The 19,128-nt window shown below is 34.0% G+C and overlaps 1 protein-coding gene across 3 annotated transcripts in view; it reads left to right on the top strand.

The window, feature by feature from the left end:
• Positions 1 to 19,128, top strand: part of IntS1 (integrator complex subunit 1) — a 107,327-nt gene that overhangs the window by 34,263 nt on the left and 53,936 nt on the right. For 2 of the 3 annotated variants that reach the window (XM_070109063.1, XM_036358975.2), the window contains one exon: positions 9,112 to 9,366. The exons of the other annotated variant lie outside the window; for it this stretch is intronic. In XM_070109063.1, coding sequence (XP_069965164.1) covers positions 9,112 to 9,143 — 32 coding nt within the window. In that variant the 3' untranslated portion in view covers positions 9,144 to 9,366. Of the gene's footprint in view, positions 1 to 9,111; positions 9,367 to 19,128 lie in introns of those variants that run through there. 3 annotated transcript variants of the gene reach the window in all.

Raw genomic sequence — 19,128 nt, forward strand, 5'->3', positions numbered from 1 at the left:
TCATACGTATTTAAAAAGGCTAACTACGCAGCCCTTAATACCTCTCTCTTAAGAACGAACTGGATTGACCTCTACAAACTCGAGACTATTGACAGTAAGTTGGACTTTCTCTATGAAAAAATCTTTGAAGGTGTAAACCAGTTTGTTCCAGTACACGTACACAAGCCAAGTAACTATCCATCTTGGTTCTCATATGATCTCATTCACAAAGTCAAACAGAAGAAATCTGCACACCTGATATATAAAATTTGGAAAACTAAGCCAAATTATTTACGATTCAGCAGGTTAAGATTGAAATGCAAAAAGTTAAGTATCGATTGCTACAAAAGTTATGTCGACAAGGTAGAGGACAAACTGCAATCGGAGATCAAAGCATTCTGGAATTTTATCAAGGACAAAAACCGTTGCACCGGTGACATACCATCTTCCGTAGCCTGGAATGACCGCTCAGCAGATACGGGACCGGGTATCAGTAACCTCTTTGCGTCCTTCTTCCACAACATCTATGCGCCATCGAATAGCAACGACCCAGGTATTGCAACCTTCAATCCTGGTACACAGCGCACACACTTGTATGCCCTGACAGTGACCTACGATGCAGCACTCAAAGAACTCCTTGCTCTCGACCCCAGCAAAGGTCCAGGCCCCGATGGTTTACCTAACATATTCATCAAAAACTGTGCGGTAGGCCTATGTGAGCCTTTGACACATATATTTGGCGAATCTCTTCACCATGGTACCTTCCCGACCTACTGGAAACTGTCATACATCTCACCGATTCATAAAGAGGGGCCCAAGACCTTGGTTACCAACTACCGTCCTATCTGCATACAGTCTGCACTTGCAAAACTATTTGAGAGGTTAGTGCTTCCACAGATACGTCAGGCATTTGAAAACATCATACCAATTTGTTCATATACGTCGACAAACTGCTGAACTCCATGGATTCCGGCAACTGCACACACAGCATTTACACAGACTTCAGCAAGGCTTTCGACCGTGTTGACTACGAAATACTTTTAGATAAGCTAAGTAAATATGGTGTGGCTGGACGTGCATTAGCTTGGATACGTACATACCTCACAGGCAGACGCTTGCAAGTCAGAGTAGATGGCCACTTATCCAGTGAATATGAAGTAATCTCTGATGTGCCACAAGGATCTCACCTTGGTCCTGTACTATTTAACATCTTCGTCAACGACATTGGTAATAATTTTGCTTCTGATTTCCTTCTGTATGCTGATGACCTCAAAATATTTAGACCGATTACTTGTGAGACAGACATCATAATTTTGCAACAAGACATAAATATCCTCAGTGACTGGTGTCGAGTGAACAAGCTGGATCTCAACGTAAACAAATGTGCGGCCGTATCTTTCGCTCGATCACACTCACCGATCCGCACGAGCTACAAACTTGATGGGCTTGAGATAGCGGAGGTCGAGAACATAAAAGACTTAGGTATCATTGTTGATAATAAGCTCACCTTCTCACACCACGCAGACAAAATTACATCAAAGGCGTTCAAAGCCCTTGGATTTATACTGAGGAGTGGTAAAGATTTCAAAAACCCTTGGACACTCATTAGACTATTCAAATCACTTGTACTACCAATTTTGGAATATGGTTCGGTAATCTGGTCTCCCTACACTAACACGACAATCGATAAAGTTGAAAAGGTGCAGCGTAAATTGTGTAAGTCACTGGCCTATAAACTATCGTCACCAAGTCACATCTGCAATACTGATGAGGTCTACCAGTGCTACTGTATAAACAAACTGTCTTTTCGTCGACAGGTCGCTGACCTTTGCTTTTTCTACAAAGTAGTCAATAACATCACTGATGCTCATGAGATCCTAAACAGTTTTGAACTCGCCCCTGCTGGTCTTACCCTGAGGCGAAATAGATTACTAAAACCTTCGAAATCCAAGAAAAATTATGTTATCCATGGTCCTCAGAATAGACTGGCTAATTTAGTAAATTCACTTCAAGGTGAAATTGATTTCTATGGAGGAACATACGCTGCTTTTACCGAAAACACCAAGAGACACCTGCTCGTCTGAATTACATCTAAATCAAGTCTGAATTACATATTAACTTACAATTATTTAAATATTTTCCAGATATTACACTAATATACCCTAGCCACTTTTGTATAATACTTTAATTCTTTATTATATCTATGTATATTGCCGATTGGCGTTTAAATAAATAAATATCAATTGAACCGGTGAAGAAAATGCAACAAGGTGGCGTAAGATCCTTCGGTCCGATAAATCTAAAATAAATATGGTAATCCTATAGAAACCCGTGGAAGATTATAAAGGAAAAGTTGGCACTTTTTAAACCACGAAATAAGGAGGAATTAAGGGAAAAAGTCTAAGGGACGTGGTATTCAATAACAAATTCAGTCTGTAATGCTCTAGTGGATTCTATGCCGAAAATGTGCGGTGCCGTACTCGCAAATAATAGTTTTGAAACAAAATTCTAACTTATATGCAGTTTTTAGTTATAATAGTAAACTTTTTACGAAGTTTTTTTATGATTCTATTTTATTGTCAATTGAAGTTCCTGACAGTTCCTTTAAAAGTTGTCTGCTGATAATAAATTTATATTAAGTTACTGTTGCTTTTGAAACATTTTAAATAAATTTTATTAACTTTTAAAAATAAATGTTTCCTCCTAAGAACAATTCAGGATATCAAAGATACATATCTAAACAATATTATGTGAAATTTTTATTTAAAAATTCCGAAAGCTCAGCTGTTGGTGTCTCGTCTCTCTTGACGTCTCAAAATAAATGCTGATGCCGTGAACAGCATAACTCATTATTAGTTCAAATTTTGAATTTTTGATAGACTTTGAACAAAGCTCGAAAAAATGAGTGTACGAGGGTCGCCTTTTATATTTCGGGATTAGAGAACAAATATAATATTAATCATTGATAATCGCTTTATTATTTTCAAAATATTCTCCATTAAGATTAATACACTTTTGCAAATTAACTTCCTTCTTTATGGAAGTATTAAAAAATATAGTTTTCCGCGACTACGGGCGGAAGAAATCAAACGATTAAGTTGAGTGGTCCTGATGGAAGACTGAATATCTTTATTTCAATATTATAGTTATTTATTTTATCCAAAATAGCGTTATATGATATTTTTTGAGATTCTAAATTTCTATTTATTTTAAAATTTTTGTAAAATTTTTTAAATTTTACAATCCTATAAATTATGTACATTATTAACAAAATTATAAGTATGTATCATAAAAATGAATGATGTTTAAAAACTTTCATTCGTTCAGCTAAAATATTTTTGTTTTCAAAGTTCATTCCTTTATTTTTTGTTTTAATATATTCTATAATTTCAAAATTATTAATATGATTGTTCTTTAAATATTTCCAAATTTTACAATAGACATTTTCATATATAACATTATTAATATTTGTATAATTCTCAAAAGTAACAAGGTAAATTCCATTTATGGCATAGCCATCAACTGTGTTATTTCCGGAGACTAATATTGCTCCTTCTTTAATTACATCTATTTCTTTATTTTTTTCTTTTATTTTTTTACATTTACCTTTTATTCTGAACAAAATATTTAATAGGCAAGTATTTGTATTATTAATTTTTACAATTTTTTATATTAATATATTCTTTTCTGCATTTTGCAATTTCTTTGCCAATTACTAATTTACCGTCTTCTTGTGTGACTGCTCTTACTTCATAATATTTGCAATCATTTATAATTTTTGGATACTTAATATAATATATATAACAATTACATTTTTATTTTGTAATATCTTAAAGTTGGAAATGTCCATTAAATCGGTTATAGTCAATCGTCCGTGTTCATTTTGTATTATATTTTTTATCAATTAACTTGCTTCTTTATGGAAGTACTAAAAAAGTATAAATACAAGATTTAATATTATCTTATGTACTATTCTATTTCTGTAGTTAATTTTAACCTTATTCCCTAAATCTTCTTTATTACTTGTTACTTGTATCTAGGCTTTAGCTTATTTCTTTCCCCTATTATTTTTTCATATATAACATCTCCACATAAATATGTTTTGTTAAATCTATTTTTAATTTGTCTTTCTAGCATCTTAGTTTGTGCTAATAAAAGTTTGTCTGGTAAATTATCATGAGAGACCTTATTATAAAGGACTTCGAATGGTTTCTTATCAGTAACCGAATGTATAGTTTTATTGTATTGGTGAGCGGCTCTATACATTGATTCTGAAAAGCTGATTGAATTATATTCTTGTTTTATATATCGTGATATTTCAATTATTGTTGAATGGACCCTCTCTATCTGACCATTTGTGGTGCTATGATTTGGGTTGCAGAAATAAATTTCAATCTGAAGTCTCTGCATCAGGGATTTAAATTGTACCGTAGTAAATCCTGGTTCATTATCAATTGTTGTTCTCTTTACATTAGGGAAACTTTGTAATATATCTAACACTTTATCTTCTAAATGAGTCTTATCTTCAATTTGTTTAATAACCAAAAACTTTGAACAACTATCGATACATGTAATGAATTTTAATGATTGTGCATAAAATATATCTATGTGTATTTGTATTCCCTCCTCTTTAGGTATAGGGACCGCTCCAATAAGTATTTTTATGGGAAGTCTATCATATTTATTTTTATTACAAATTTCACAACTTCTAATGTATTCTTTAAATTGTTTATGCAATTCTGGCCAATAGTAAAAAGTTGAGATTTGTTTAATATTTTCGTCAAAGCCCCTGTGTGCTCTGTTATGAGTTTGCTCTATTATTGTTCCCTGGTCTTCTTTGTTTGGTATATCCATGGGAAAATTGTTTGTAAATAAAAACTTGTTAGTAAATATTTCTTTTAATTTAACCTTTATTTCATTTAAGTCTTCAGGTGTACAATATATTGCAGTTACAAGATTTGGTTGTAAAAATTCTTGTGTATCATATTCAATAATATGTCTAGTTTTATTAAAATTATTAATAGATTCGTGAATGGTAAAGCGACCTTTACTAAGAAGTATTTGTTGCTTGAATTGATTCAATGGTTTTTTAGTTTCTTGAATTTGTGTATTATCAGAACTCTCTGCTGAATGTTGTGTGTCCATTGATGAATCATCAGTTATATTATTTAAGTTTTGTCGGGATAAGGCATCCGCGACTATATTAATTTTTCCCGGTTTATAAATCATTTTTGGAGCATATTCCTCAATAATGGTATGCCATCTTTTCATTTTTACATTAGGATTTCTTGAAGAGACTGCAAAAGTCAAAGGTTGGTGATCTGTATGTATTTCTAAATCTGATACTCCATAAAGGTAGTTTCTTAAAGTTTTTAATGCCCAAACTATGGCATAAAGTTCTTTCTCATTTGTTGAATAATTCTTTTTTGTGGAATTCAATGTTTTGGAGATAAATTTAATAGGTTTTCCATCTTGGCTTAATACACCACCTAATGCATCATTTGAAGCATCGTTTGCTAATATAAATTTTTTATTAAAGTCTCGTTGCGTTAATTCTACTTGATTGGTTAGTAATTGTTTTAATTTTTCAAATGCTAAAATTGCGTCCTGTTCTAATCGAACTTCAATTTTCTTTGACATATGCTGAGATGCATGTCCATTTTCTCCTGATAAATGTTTGTTTAGTGGTTTAGCTATTGCTGCGAAATCCTTGATAAATTTCCTATAGTATCCAATCATTCCCATGAAACTTCGAAGTTGTCGTACTGTTTTTGGTAACTTTATGCGGATCCGTTTTAATTACATCTTTTGCCACTATATATCCTAAAAAATCAAGTTCATTTTCAAAAAGTTTTGACTTTTCTAATGATATTTTCAATTCAAATGTTTTATATGATCGACTAAATTGCGTGAAAAAACAATTATATCATCAATTTATACGTGACAGAATTTTCCAATAAATTCTCTTAGTACATTATCCATAGCTCGTTGGAAAATACTTGGTGCATTCTTTAAACCAAATGGCATTCTTAAAAATTCGTATTTTCCATTATTTACTGAAAATACAGTTTTCTCGATGTCCTCAGGCTTCATTAAAATTTGGTGAAATCCTGATTCTAAATCGATTGTGGAGAAATACTGTGATCCCCCTAGATTTGAAAGTATAACATTTGTATCTGGTATCGGATATGTATCCGAAATAGTAATTTCATTTAGTTTTTTGAAATCCACTACCATTCTTAATTTTGCTGTGCCATCATCATTGATACCCTTTTTTGGTACCACCCAGATTGGAGAATTATAAGTACTTTTACTTGGTCGTAGAACTTCGTTTTTTAAAAGATTATCGATCTCTTTATTCACAAAAGCATGTGATGCTAAAGGATACTGATACTGTTTACTCCAAATTGGAGTATTTACCGAGGTTCTTATTTCCGCACGAATATCCGTTTGAAACGATAAATTCATGTTTATAGAAGAATGTATTTCATTTATTTTATTTTTTATTTTTTCCCTCAAATATTTAATTCTTTTTCATTTATGCCGGTATTTCCTTCGGCTGGTGCTTCAGAGAATTCTTCCTCTAAAGTTATTTTGTTTATATAATCTTCTTTATTGTCTGTAAGTACGTCGACTGGCGTTGTAGAACTTTTTTCTTCCACAGTAACTTTTATTTTTTTGTGGCCGGTATTATCATCGGCTGGCGTTGCAGAACTTTTTTGTTCCACCATAAATTTTTTATTTTTATTGCCGGTATTATCTTCGGCTGGCGTTGTAGAACTTTTTTGTTCCACATTATATTTTTTATAATTGAATTTTTTACTTTTGTTGCCGGTATTATCATCGGCTGGCGTTGTAGAACTTTTTTGTTCCACATTATATTTTTTATTTTTAATATATTCATTGTGCTGGTATAAATCTTCAGCTGGCGCTTTAAGAGTCTCTGCTTCCAAAGTAATTATATTTCCTTTAGTGTTTTCATTTTTTAAATTTATTATTTTATCTCGTGTTGCTCAGACTCATTAACTAAGCTAAATATGTCTTCTTCCTTTTCATTATTTATTATCAACTTTTTTTCTTTCAAGTTGATCACTGCATTAATTTCTTTCAGGAACTTGTATCCAATTAAAAAGTCTGCTTCTAAATTTTCGATTTCGTAAAAAAATTTGTCTTTTACCAAATAGATAAAATGATAATATCGTATTATCGAAAATCCATTAATTGTTTTTACTCTTTTATATATATTTAATTCGTTTTTATTCTTATAAATTCCTGATTTTATATAGCAACTTGTTGCTCCCGTATCTACTAATATTTTAAAGTTTTGGTCATTAACTCTGTCATGTAAGAAAATATATGGCAGAGTTAGTTTTGATCGAAAAAATTATCCTCTTTAATATTATTTATCCTTTGTGTTTTATTTGGTGGTTGATTACTTATTTGTGCGCTGGCATATGGTCGTTTATCTGTAGTATGAATTATTGTATTCTGTACATTACTTGTATTATTTGCATTATAATGTGGTTGATTTTGGATTCGAGTACATGGATCGACATCCATTGGGATAGGTCTTGCCTGAATGTTTTGTTGTAAGGGCCTTTGGTTGTAGCCTCTTTGAAGTTGGGTTTGTGAAACCGTAAATTATTATTGAAATTTCCGTTATTGATGTTAGTACGTTATCTATAATAATTCGGATTTTTTCCCGAATTGTGATGCGAAAATTGCTCGCATATTATTCGATTCTAATTCTTGTGCTTTTGCCAATGCATTTGGCAAATCACTTGGTGATACTGAAAATAATATATTGGCTAAACTTCCATTTAGACCTGTTATAAATATACGCAACGCATCCCGCCTATTTTTTGCGTTTAATTTTTTAGTAACGACACTATCCGATCCGTAAGTCGTTATCGTTTTATTAATAAGTAAAGTTAATTTTTCATTAACCTTATTATAGTATTCTATAATTGAAGAAGTGCCCTGTCGCAAAATGCTCATCTCCTGTTCGATAATATGAGCTGGTCGCTTATCCGCGTAAGCAAAATCGAGTCGTGCCAAAATAGCATCGAAATTAAGAACCGTCCTGTGATTGGATAAAATGTCGTTAGCCTCGTTTGTGGTTTTATTTCTTATTATAGTTAATACAGCAAAATATCTACGGCTGCCCCTTACATACAAACTCATTGCGTTATTGGCTGATTCCCTACAGCTAACGTATTTAGTTTGTTTTCCATTAAATTCTGGTAGTGACTTAACCACCTCAAGTGACTCATCACAATTGATATGTGAATCAATCACTTCTATTTTATAATCAATTACTGTAGTTGACTGTGTTAAGTCCTGCAGTTGCCTTCGCAACTCCTCTACCTCTAATCTAAGAGAAGCATTTGTTGCAGTTATTAGTCTAGCAACAAGATTCTCGTTCTCACTATTTAGAGCCATTTTTTATTATTTTAGTTTTGGTGTGCTTTAAATATGGGCAAGTTTCAGATTTATGGTTGCCCTAACAATAATTACAATAGTATAGTCTTTCGTATCTTAGTGTACTTGAATTATTTCCCATTAAAAAAATTTGTTTTCTTCTAGGACATGATGCTTTTTTTTAATATTGTTTTAACGTCTTTCCTTTTCGCATACCCTAATCATAGCTATTGTTTCAGATACTATTGTATCCCTATTGTAATAGTCCTCAATTGTTGCTACTTTCTTTTTTCCTATGTATTTAAAAACTGCCCTCATACAATTTATTTTATGTTTTTTAGATGGGTCATCCTTTAGTAAATAATTTTTGGAAGGATTTTCAGTTTTCCCTAAGTTTCGAATCATTTTTTCTAGTTTATCAACATCCAAATCTACTGGTAATGCCCCTGCAATATTTCTAGTATATGTATATAATAAATAATGTGCTTTTACTTTTTATCTTGTTTGTTTCTACCTTATCCTTTTTTTTAAATTTTAATAAGATTTATCTGACCTACATTTGTCTGAATCAGTTGGTAAAGCGACTGTCATTTTTGTCGAAGTTTTGGAAATACAATTTTTATTTTATTTTCTTATATATATATATATATATATATATATTCTTTGTTTTTTTTTTTCTTTTCTTACAATAATTTTTTTTATCCTTTCTAGGAAAGGAAACTCTTTTATTCTGGAGGGTCTGAAGTACAGAATCGCAGAATTGAGTTTATGTTATAAACAGGAGGGTCCCCCATGCGGTGGTGAATCGCGGTTTCAAAATATTTGTTATATGGCTGGTCGAGCCTTGATTTATAACATGTTTTTTTTATAAATTTTAGTACTTATACTTAAAATATTTTATATTACTAGAATTATTACAATTAAACAATTTTATTGTTATAAATGTAATATATATTAAAATATTAACTTACTAGTTTTTCGTCCTTCTCTAAAGGGGTTTGTTGATTGGTGTTATGATTCCTTTGTTTCTGTTGATTCCTGTTTAATTGCTTCGCTTGTGCTGATTGTTGTTTAATTGTTTCGCTACTGTTGATTTCTCGCACGGGGTTTGTGTACCTTTGGCCGCTGAAGTTTTTTTTTGCACTATTCTTTTTGTTCTGACTCTTCGATTGTTAATATTTGAGGTTATGTTTTATATTTTTTTTACACATTTTATTCAATTTGAATTGCTTCGAAATTGGCGTAGTTATAGAGCAACACTTTTGTTATAATTCGCTTGCTGTCATTGTCATTTCACTACATAGCGTTCCATTTTTTGAAGATTCGTTTGTTCACAGCGTTTACACTTTGCTTGCAATCGCTCTACCCATAAAACAATACTATATTAGTAAGAATAAATTGATTTCTTACTTCACGCGAAAATATTTTCCACAGTTCTTACTCTTCAAACTTTAAAAATCTTTAGTATTAGAACTTTTTGATTTTTTGGTATTTGAATCGGTTTTTGTGTTTTTTTGTTATTTTATTTGTGCACTCGCGTAGCCGTACTTTTTGATTTTCGGGCCTTTTATTCGCGTCGTGCTCGCGTAACCGTATTTTTGATTTTCGGGCCTTTTATTCGCGTCTTACTCGCGTAGCCGTACTTTTTTTGTTTTTTTTTTTTCCTTTTCTCCTCCCGAGAGGATACTTGATTGCTATTTTTTGTGGTTTCGACACACGTCACTATGATTATCCTTTCGGCTAGGGATACTTGTTTTTTTCTCCCTTTTTTTACCGAGGATATCACTAACACATGCCCCACGCGTTGGGCGCCAATTAACTTCCTTCTTTATGGAAGTATTAAAAAATATAGTTTTCCGCGACTACGCGCGGATGAAATCAAACGATTAAGTTGAGTGGTCCTGATGGAAGACTGAATCTCTTTATTTCAATTTGCTCTTATTTATACATTTTTCTTATATGCTTAAGTCTTACAATAAGTGACAATTTACAATATACGCTTATTCGGCAATTAGTTTTATTGTTTACATTGTATGGGTGGCCTTAGCTTAAAAAAGAGTATTGGTTGCTTAAATAAGCAAAAATGCTTATTTAAGAAGCTGTGGTCTTAGTTTTATTGAAAAGAGTATTGATTACTTAAATAAGCAAAGATCCTTATTAAGAAGTTGTATTATTGCTGGGTGCAAAGAAATAGTTTTGTTTATAATGATCGTAAAGCTACTTTGTGGAGGCTGCCGTTAACTTGCATACGTTTGAACCAATTGTCGAAGTACTTTTGCTACTCTAATCCAGGAATCCAAAACAAGCGTTCTGTACACATCAAACGCCTCTTCAGGTGTCGAAAATGTTGACCTCTTTATTTTTTACGTACCAAGTCAGGATTGGTGGTGATTTTGAGTGCTGAAAAATGCAGTTGTTTCAATCGATGTGTGAGATCTCGCATTGTCGTGGTGAAGAGTGATCCGTCTTCAGCGGTTGGTTTTCCTGATTTCTTAAAAGGCAATTGGCAACCAAATGGTTGTGCACCACTCAGAATTGACTGTTCCAGTTGTATGGTAAAGGAAACCATTTGCTTGGAAGTGGTTCGTACACGAAAAACTTTGGCTGCATTCTGCTCGTCTAGAAACACCTATACAGTCGACTGCTTTTTACCTTTGTGCTCATATGCGTAAATCCACGATTTATCAGCTGTCACGATGTCATAGACGTGTTTCGAGGCGCCGCTATCGTATTTTTTTCTAACATTTCTCTCGACCGATCGACACGAGCCTGTTTTTAAGTGATTGACAAATTGTGTGGGATCCAACGTGAACAATTTTTTTCTACAGTCAAATGTTCACGTAATATTGAATGTATGCTGGTCCCAATAATGCCTATAGTTGTTTGTGAATCTAACGATAGGTTACATGATCTTTGCACAAAACATCTATAGATTCCGGAACAGCAACTGATTTTGGACGAATCACACGAAATTCGTTTTGGAGTGATCTAAGACCTCGATTGAATACACCTTACCATCAATACACACTGGCCCTTGATGGAGCTTTATCACCAAAAATTTAATTAAGTTGGATTAAGGAATGTAGCAACGCATTAGCTAATGGATTGGGATGATTACGGAGTTTAAACTCATAGGGTTTTCTGCTGTACTCTACTTCTTTCTTTACCATAGGAATACAAAGATCTTTGTGAATGTTTTCATTTCGAATGTACCATGGTAAACATTTCATCTATTGGAAGTGAAGTTAATGCGTTTTAAGTGTCAGTATGTTTTTGTCATCGGTGCGAAAATGAACAAACTTCGAACAAAGAGCCAACATTAAATTTTGTTTGAAAATTGGTAAAACTTTTACCGAACCGTTTCAATTGATGAAACAAGTTTATGGCGATGATTGCCTATCCCGTAGTAGAGTGCACGAGTGGTTTCAAAGTGGCCGTGAGGACATTGAAATTCATGAAAATAGAATTGCACATCTCCAAAACATCGATTTATCGCATTTTGACCGAACATTTGGGCTTACAAAAGGTGTGTGCACGGTTTGTTCCGCACAAATTGACTGACGACCAAGAATTGCTCAGAATTCAACATTCGAAGGACATCATTAAAGAGGCAAAAAAACACCCAAAGTTTGTGACTGGTGACGAAACGTGGTGTATTCAATATGATCCCAAAACGAAACGCCAGAGTGCTGAATGGAAGAAGCCGGACAACCCGAAACCCAAAAAATCGCGCCTGGAGAGGTCAAAAGTGAAGACAATGCTGATTTGTTTTTATGATTCCAAGGGTACTGTCCACAAAGAATTTGTTTCACCCGGCCAAAACGTTAATGCGGTATTCTACCTTGGAGGTTTGAAGCATTTGGTGCGCCGTATTCGACGTGTTCGGCCCGAATATCGCGAAGATGGATGTTGGCGTTTGTTGCACGATAATGCGCCGTCTCATCGATCGATTTTCGGAAAAATGCATTTGCCGATGAAAGGAAATCGTAATGCAGACGTGGAGGCCATTTAAAAGGCTTGAACCGGCATACTGGCGGCGATACCGGGCAACGAGCTAAAACACTCGTTCGGCATGCTTTTGGATCATACAAAAAGCTATATTAAAGCAGAAGGAGACTATTTTGAATAAAATTAATTGATTTTGCCGATAAAAACATTTGTTCTGTACTTTTTTTAAAAGTCCTGTTTACTTTGGAACACACCTTGTATTAGTTTTGTTAAAATAGTTAATTATTATTATAAAAAATGAAATAATAAACTCACCATCCAGAATATATCTATCTGAAAGAGTGACATAACACGTATGGAGTTAATTTTTTGTCCTGATTTTTAACAGGTTGAAATTTTAAATATTATGAACACCATATTTGTACGCTGTGGATAAAACACAAATGACTGAAGAGCAAATTTAGTTTTACCTAAAATGTATATTTCTAGGAGTAGTAGACTCTTTTTGCTTGAAACACTTCGCACAGTTCCTAAATTTTACTTTTACTGTTTCCAAATTGTAGCTTGTCTCTTCCAGTTTCGTGATTTTAATCTACGAGCTCAACCAATTTTTCACCCTTCTATGTAAAAACTGATCAAAATAGTGTACAGTTATATCTGAATTTATTTTTTTTACATATTCTAAATTATCTATTTATATTTCTCCTAAACAAAGACAATAATGTTCAACTACAACTGCTTGGTAGCAATCTAAATTTTTTGGTACTCTGGTCAACCATACTTGGCATATTTTGAATAGGCAAAAAAACCTCTACATAGTTTTTCCCTGGTAAGCCGACATACGATTGTAATCGAAACAAAATACCAGATTTAATTGATAGATTGTTATAAATGCTGATACATTTACTGAATTATCTTCCGATCACTCTCAACCAATAAAGCTACCCTTGATCGTATCACCAAAAGTGGGTCTAATATCCCATGAAACTAACTGGTTAAAATACAAAAAATATATCAGTGGCCACATAAATGTTGATTATAGAATAAACTCAGAAAAATACATAGAGTAAAGCATAAGCCAATGTAATGATACAAGTATGTCAATGTTAGTTGCACAATGCACATGATTGTTATTTTTCTGGATATATGTTTTCTCTTTGTAAACCTTCTGTCCAAATGAATGCCATGATAAGTAACATCATTTAATTGTGGTACTAAAATATTATTCATATTTATCGGCTGACACTTTTTTCTTAGTGAGAATGCTTACACTTTGTTTATTCGCTAGTTGGTGAACCATTCTTCGACCAAAGCTAAATGCTCTTATAGTACCTTTGATAGTCGACATTTATTACGGCATACTATGGCTGTGTCACCCACAAAAGTCAATGTCCAAGCACTGGTACCGATTGCAATATCTGCTATATATTATATAAGATATATAGTGTTGGGCCTAAGGCACTGCCCTGGACTACACCAGCCCTTATCGGACGTGCATCTGAGATGAAATTAGAGTAAATTTCCTATTTTTAAGATAAGACTCCAATATTTTATACAATGCGAAAGGGAATAACGTTTTAATTTTATATAAAAGTCTTTCATGCCACAATTTATCGAATGCCGGAGCTACATAAAAGAATGTTGCTGAACAATACTCTTTGTACTTTGAATGCCTTTCTAATTTCGTTGGTAATTCTATTAACTTGCTCAACAGTGTCATGTTTTGCACGAAGCCCGAATTAGTGCGTTGGAATTGTATTATTTGCGTGGAGGAAAGACATCTTTGATAGTAACATCTTTTCAAATATTTTGGAAAAACAGGGTAGGAGGCTTATTAGTCTGTAAGAAGACGCCTGGGTTAAGTCCTTTCCGTGTTTATCTATTTTGATGATCTGCGACTTTTCCATTAATATGGATAATATCCGAAACTGAAAATTGCATTATAAAGTAAGCAATATTTGATAGCTCCATTTACATTTTTGAAATAGTTTTATCGTGTCCTGATGCCGTTTTTGGATTTATCTCTTTTATAATTACGTAATTCACAAGCTTTGTCTTATGTCTTATGTCGTATTTTAATAGTCTTAAAAAATACGACACTTGTGAGCACCCCTTAATAGTTGTATGTCATATTGCATAAAATTTCTGCACATCACCAGCTGGTAGTGAAAAATTAAAAATACAAAAATTTCATTAGAAACTGACAAACATAAAATTAAAGCTTCTTTATGTGAAAGCTTTCTTTATGTTGAAACGGATACAACAAAATATTTTATGTATCACTTTTCTTCAACTTAATTTACCTGAATATCGTGGCTTCCTTTCATTTTATTATAGAAATTGATGAAATTTATTTAATTTATTAATTTTATACACTTAGACGTCAACAATAAAAAAAAGTAAACAGATACAGCTGATAAATAGCACACTCAAAAAACATACCTCGCCGTGTTGTATTTGTCGTATTTAAATTTTGTATGGGAAACAACAACAGTGTTGATATGACAGTTTTAAAAAAATAAGACAATATGACACCTTGTGAATACCCTAAATATTTAATTTCCAAAGTTGAAATCTTAATAGATAAGAGTGACTTGGTGGCAGTGTCGAGAAAAGTTGGCAGCTCAAAAAATTTATTTTTGACAATTTGGCTGAAACACCTTCTTTAGGTGGTGTGCGAAGCAAGTTGCCTTTTCCTCATCACTTCGAGCCCAATTACCACTCAAGTCTCTTATGGGCATGTTAGAATCAATCTGTGGCTTAATGTGTGTTTAGGCTTTCCAAAGGGAGTTTCGTTTCTGAACTGCTTTTCTTAGTTTAAGTACAGCATCCTTAATTGCAGCTGAGTAAAAAGAGATCGATTTGCTTGTTTGGTGTTGCTAAAATAGCTGGTTTAGATATTATACAAGGTGTGTTCCGAAGTAAACAGTAAAAAAGTAACAAAGTAAACTCTAGTGGCGTCATCTATATGTCGACTAGTGCGTTAGAATCTGCTATCCTTTATCGACTTCCAGTAAAAATTTCATGACATTTCATCTATTGAACTTACTTCGAACAAAAAGCCAACATTAAATTTTGTTTGAAAATTGGTAAAAATTTTACCGAAACGTTTCAATTGATGAAATAAGTTTATGGCGATGATTGCCTATCCCGTAGTAGAGTGCACGAGTGGTTTCAACGTTTTCAAAGTGGTCGTGAGGACATAAATGAGAAATGAGCCGAAACCCAAAAATCACGCCTGGAGTTTGTCCACAAACAATTTGTTTCACCTGGCCAAAACGTTAATGCGGTATTCTACCTTGGAGGTTTGAAGCGTTTGGTGCGCCGTATTCGACGTGTTCGGCCCGAATATCGCGAAGATGGAAGTTGGCGTTTGTTGCACGATAATGCGCCGTCTCATCGATCGATTTTCGGAAAAATGCATTTGCCGATGAAAGGAAATCGTAATGTAGACGTGGAGGCCATTCAAAAGGCTTGCACCGGTATACTGGCGGCCATACCGGGCAACGAGCTAAAACACTCGTTCGGCATGCTTTTGGACCATACAAAAAGCTGTATTAAAGCAGAAGCAGACTATTTTGAATAAAATTAATTGATTTTGCCGATAAAACCATTTGTTCTGTATTTTTTTTAAAAGTCCTGTTTACTTTGGAACACACCTTGCATTAGTTTTATTAAAATAGTTCTTTATTATTATAAAAAATGAAATAATAAACTCACCATCCAGAATATATCTGAAAGAGTAACATAACACGCATGGAGTTAATTTTTTGTCCTGATTTTTAACAGGTTGAAATTTTAAATATTATGAACAACATATTTGTACGCTGTGGATAAAACACAAATGACTGAAGAGCGAATTTAGTTTTACTTAAAAAGTATATTCCTAGGAGTAGTAGACTTATCGACTCTTTATGCTTGAAAATTGTAGTTTGTCTCTTCCAGTTTCGTGATTTTAATCTACGGGTTCAACCAATTTTTCACCGTTCTATGTAAAAACTGATCAAAATAGTGTACAGTTATATCTGAATTAATTTTTTTTACATATTCTAAATTATCTATTAATATTTCTCCTAAACAAAGACAATAATGTTCAACTACAACTGCTTGGTAGCAATCTAAATTTTTTGGTACTCTGGTCAACCATACTTGGACAACTGTATTACACTATTTTGAATAGGCAAAATAACCTCGACATAATTTTTCCCTGGTAAGCCGACATACGATTGTGATCGAAACAAAATACCAGATTTAATTGATAGATTGTTATAAATGCTGATACATTTACTGAATTATCTTCCGATCACTCTCAACCAATAAAGCTACCCTTGATCGTATCACCAAAAGTGGGTCTAATATCCTATGAAACTAACTGGTTAAAATACAAAAAATATATCAGTGGTTGTTGAAATGTAAATGTTGATTATAGAATCAACTCAGAAAAATACATAGAGTAAAGCATAAGCCAATGTAATGATACAAGTATGTCAATGTTAGTTGCACAAATCGTACTCCAAAGTTGAATACCATACATCCAAATCGGCTTTATTACCGCGAACAGATTTGTATGATTGTTATTTTTCTGGATATATGTTTTCTCTTTGTAAACCTTCTGTCCAAATGAATGCCATGATAAGTAACATCATTTAATTGTGGTACTAAGATATTATTCATTTTTATCGGCTGACACTTTTTTTCTTAGTGAGAATGCTTACACTTTGTTTATTTACATATATTCGCTAGTTGGTGAACCATTCTTCGACCAAAGCTAAATGCTCTTATAGTACCTTTGATAGTCGACATTTATTACGGCATACTATGGCTGTGTCACCCACAAATGTCAAAGTCCATGCACTGGTACCGGTTGCAATATCTGCTATATATAAAATATATAGTGTTGGGCCTAAGGCACTGCCCTGGACTACACCAGCCCTTATCGGACGTGCATCTAAGATGAAATTAGAGTAAATTTCCTATTTTTAAGATAAGACTCCAATATTTTATACAATGCGAAAGGGAATAACGTTTAAATTTTATATAAAAGTCTTTCATGCCACACTTTATCGAATGCCGGAGCTACATAAAAGAATGTTGCTGAGCAATACTGAAAAATCTCAAGCCTTTTTGAGATGAAATAAAAGGTTGGGATGCGCAACTTAAATAAAAAGTGCCAATTGCCTGTGCCTAAACGAAAGGAAAATCTCCGGTTAAGTTAAAAGACGTGCGTTCGCGAGTGTGGTTTTATTACAACTCCATTCTTTATTCCGTTTTTTTAGAAACGCTTAGCCTAAACTTAAGCTAACGGCTTAAACTAGTGGTAATGTAAATATGTACAAAAAAGGGGTAAGCATCATATGATTACATTTCGAACTTCCATTAATTATTGAAATAGATTAAGGTGAGTATTTCACATAGGGTTGCCAAGTAAGTACTTTTTTTTATAACAAAAAACTTTATAATTCAATTACAATATTTTAATAATTCATTTTATATTTTAAATTAATTTAATATTTAAGTTAGTATTCTAGAAGTCGCTTGACGCAACACCGGCCACCTTGACAGGATCATGATCCTTCAACATTGATGGGTAGCAGGGCGAGCTTGTGAATCGGGCGCTTAGTTATGCCTGCCTTGGTTGCCACGTGTGCCACTCGTACCTTGCCGTCTTGCCCTTCTTCGTGAACGAGGACGAGATCGTCGGGCTGAAGGTTCCGCTTCGGATACAACCATTTGTTGCGCTCCTGAAGGCTCGTAACGTACATTTTGGAGCATTGTCGCCAACGAATTGGGTCCGTTGCCACTTGTGCTGGTGGTAGTGCTCGGAGGGAGCACCCTATAAGTTGGTGTGCTGGAGTTAGCGCTTTGCCGTCGTTGGGGTCCTGACTCAACGATGCGAGGGGTCGCGAATTGAGGATGGCCTCCACTTCGGACAGCAGTGTTCCCAGCTCTTCGGCTGGTGAGCAGAACGTTGCCCATTGCGCGTACGATGAGATGTTTGGCGGACTTCACTGCCGCCTCCCATAATCCGCCGAAGTGCGGCGCCCTCGGTGGTATAAAGGCGAATTTGAACCTTTCTTCGGCGGCAAATCCCATTAGTTCCGGTACAGTTTCTTATGGTTCTACTGCATGCTTCTCTGGCAATAATCAGCCATATGCGTTCTCGAAGAAGCGCAACCAACGCTTTTGCTCCAGCGTGGTGATTTCGAAAGTCCAGGAACCGTAAATAAGTGTTAACGAAATGCGAATTTTTATTTAGAAATAAGGGGAATTTCGCAACGTATGGGAGGGGTGCATTTAATAGGCGACCTCCTACTCGGATTAATTTGAATGAAAGCGACATGTCCGAGTCCTCATGCAAAAACGGATTGAGTTTTTGCAAGTTTGCGGGTAGCGTGGTGTCTTTAGTCAGTTTTTTGGATTTCATTCGTAAATTCTGAATGTTGAACCACCTGAACAATTTTCAAAAAACTCAAGTGTAATTCATCTGATGTCAGATCCCTTCCCACAGTAATTTTGGCAATTTTGGTCGTCTAATCCACCGTAATAAATATGCGACCACACGAAGCAATTTTTATGAGAAGAGATTTTTTCAATTATTCAATTCGTCCACTTGCAACCCCGAGACACTTGATCCGCAAGATTTTGTTTTGTTGGCACATGTCGCCAATGTACTTTGTCAGTCAATTCTTGGATTTCGGACACTCTATTTGCGACAAAGGTTTGTAATGTAGATGGATGTGTTTTAACCCAATGCAACACGATTTCAGAGTCTGTCCAAAA

Source organism: Bactrocera oleae, chromosome 4 (genome assembly GCF_042242935.1).
Source record: "Bactrocera oleae isolate idBacOlea1 chromosome 4, idBacOlea1, whole genome shotgun sequence".
In the NCBI taxonomy this organism is placed as follows: domain Eukaryota; kingdom Metazoa; phylum Arthropoda; class Insecta; order Diptera; family Tephritidae; genus Bactrocera; species Bactrocera oleae.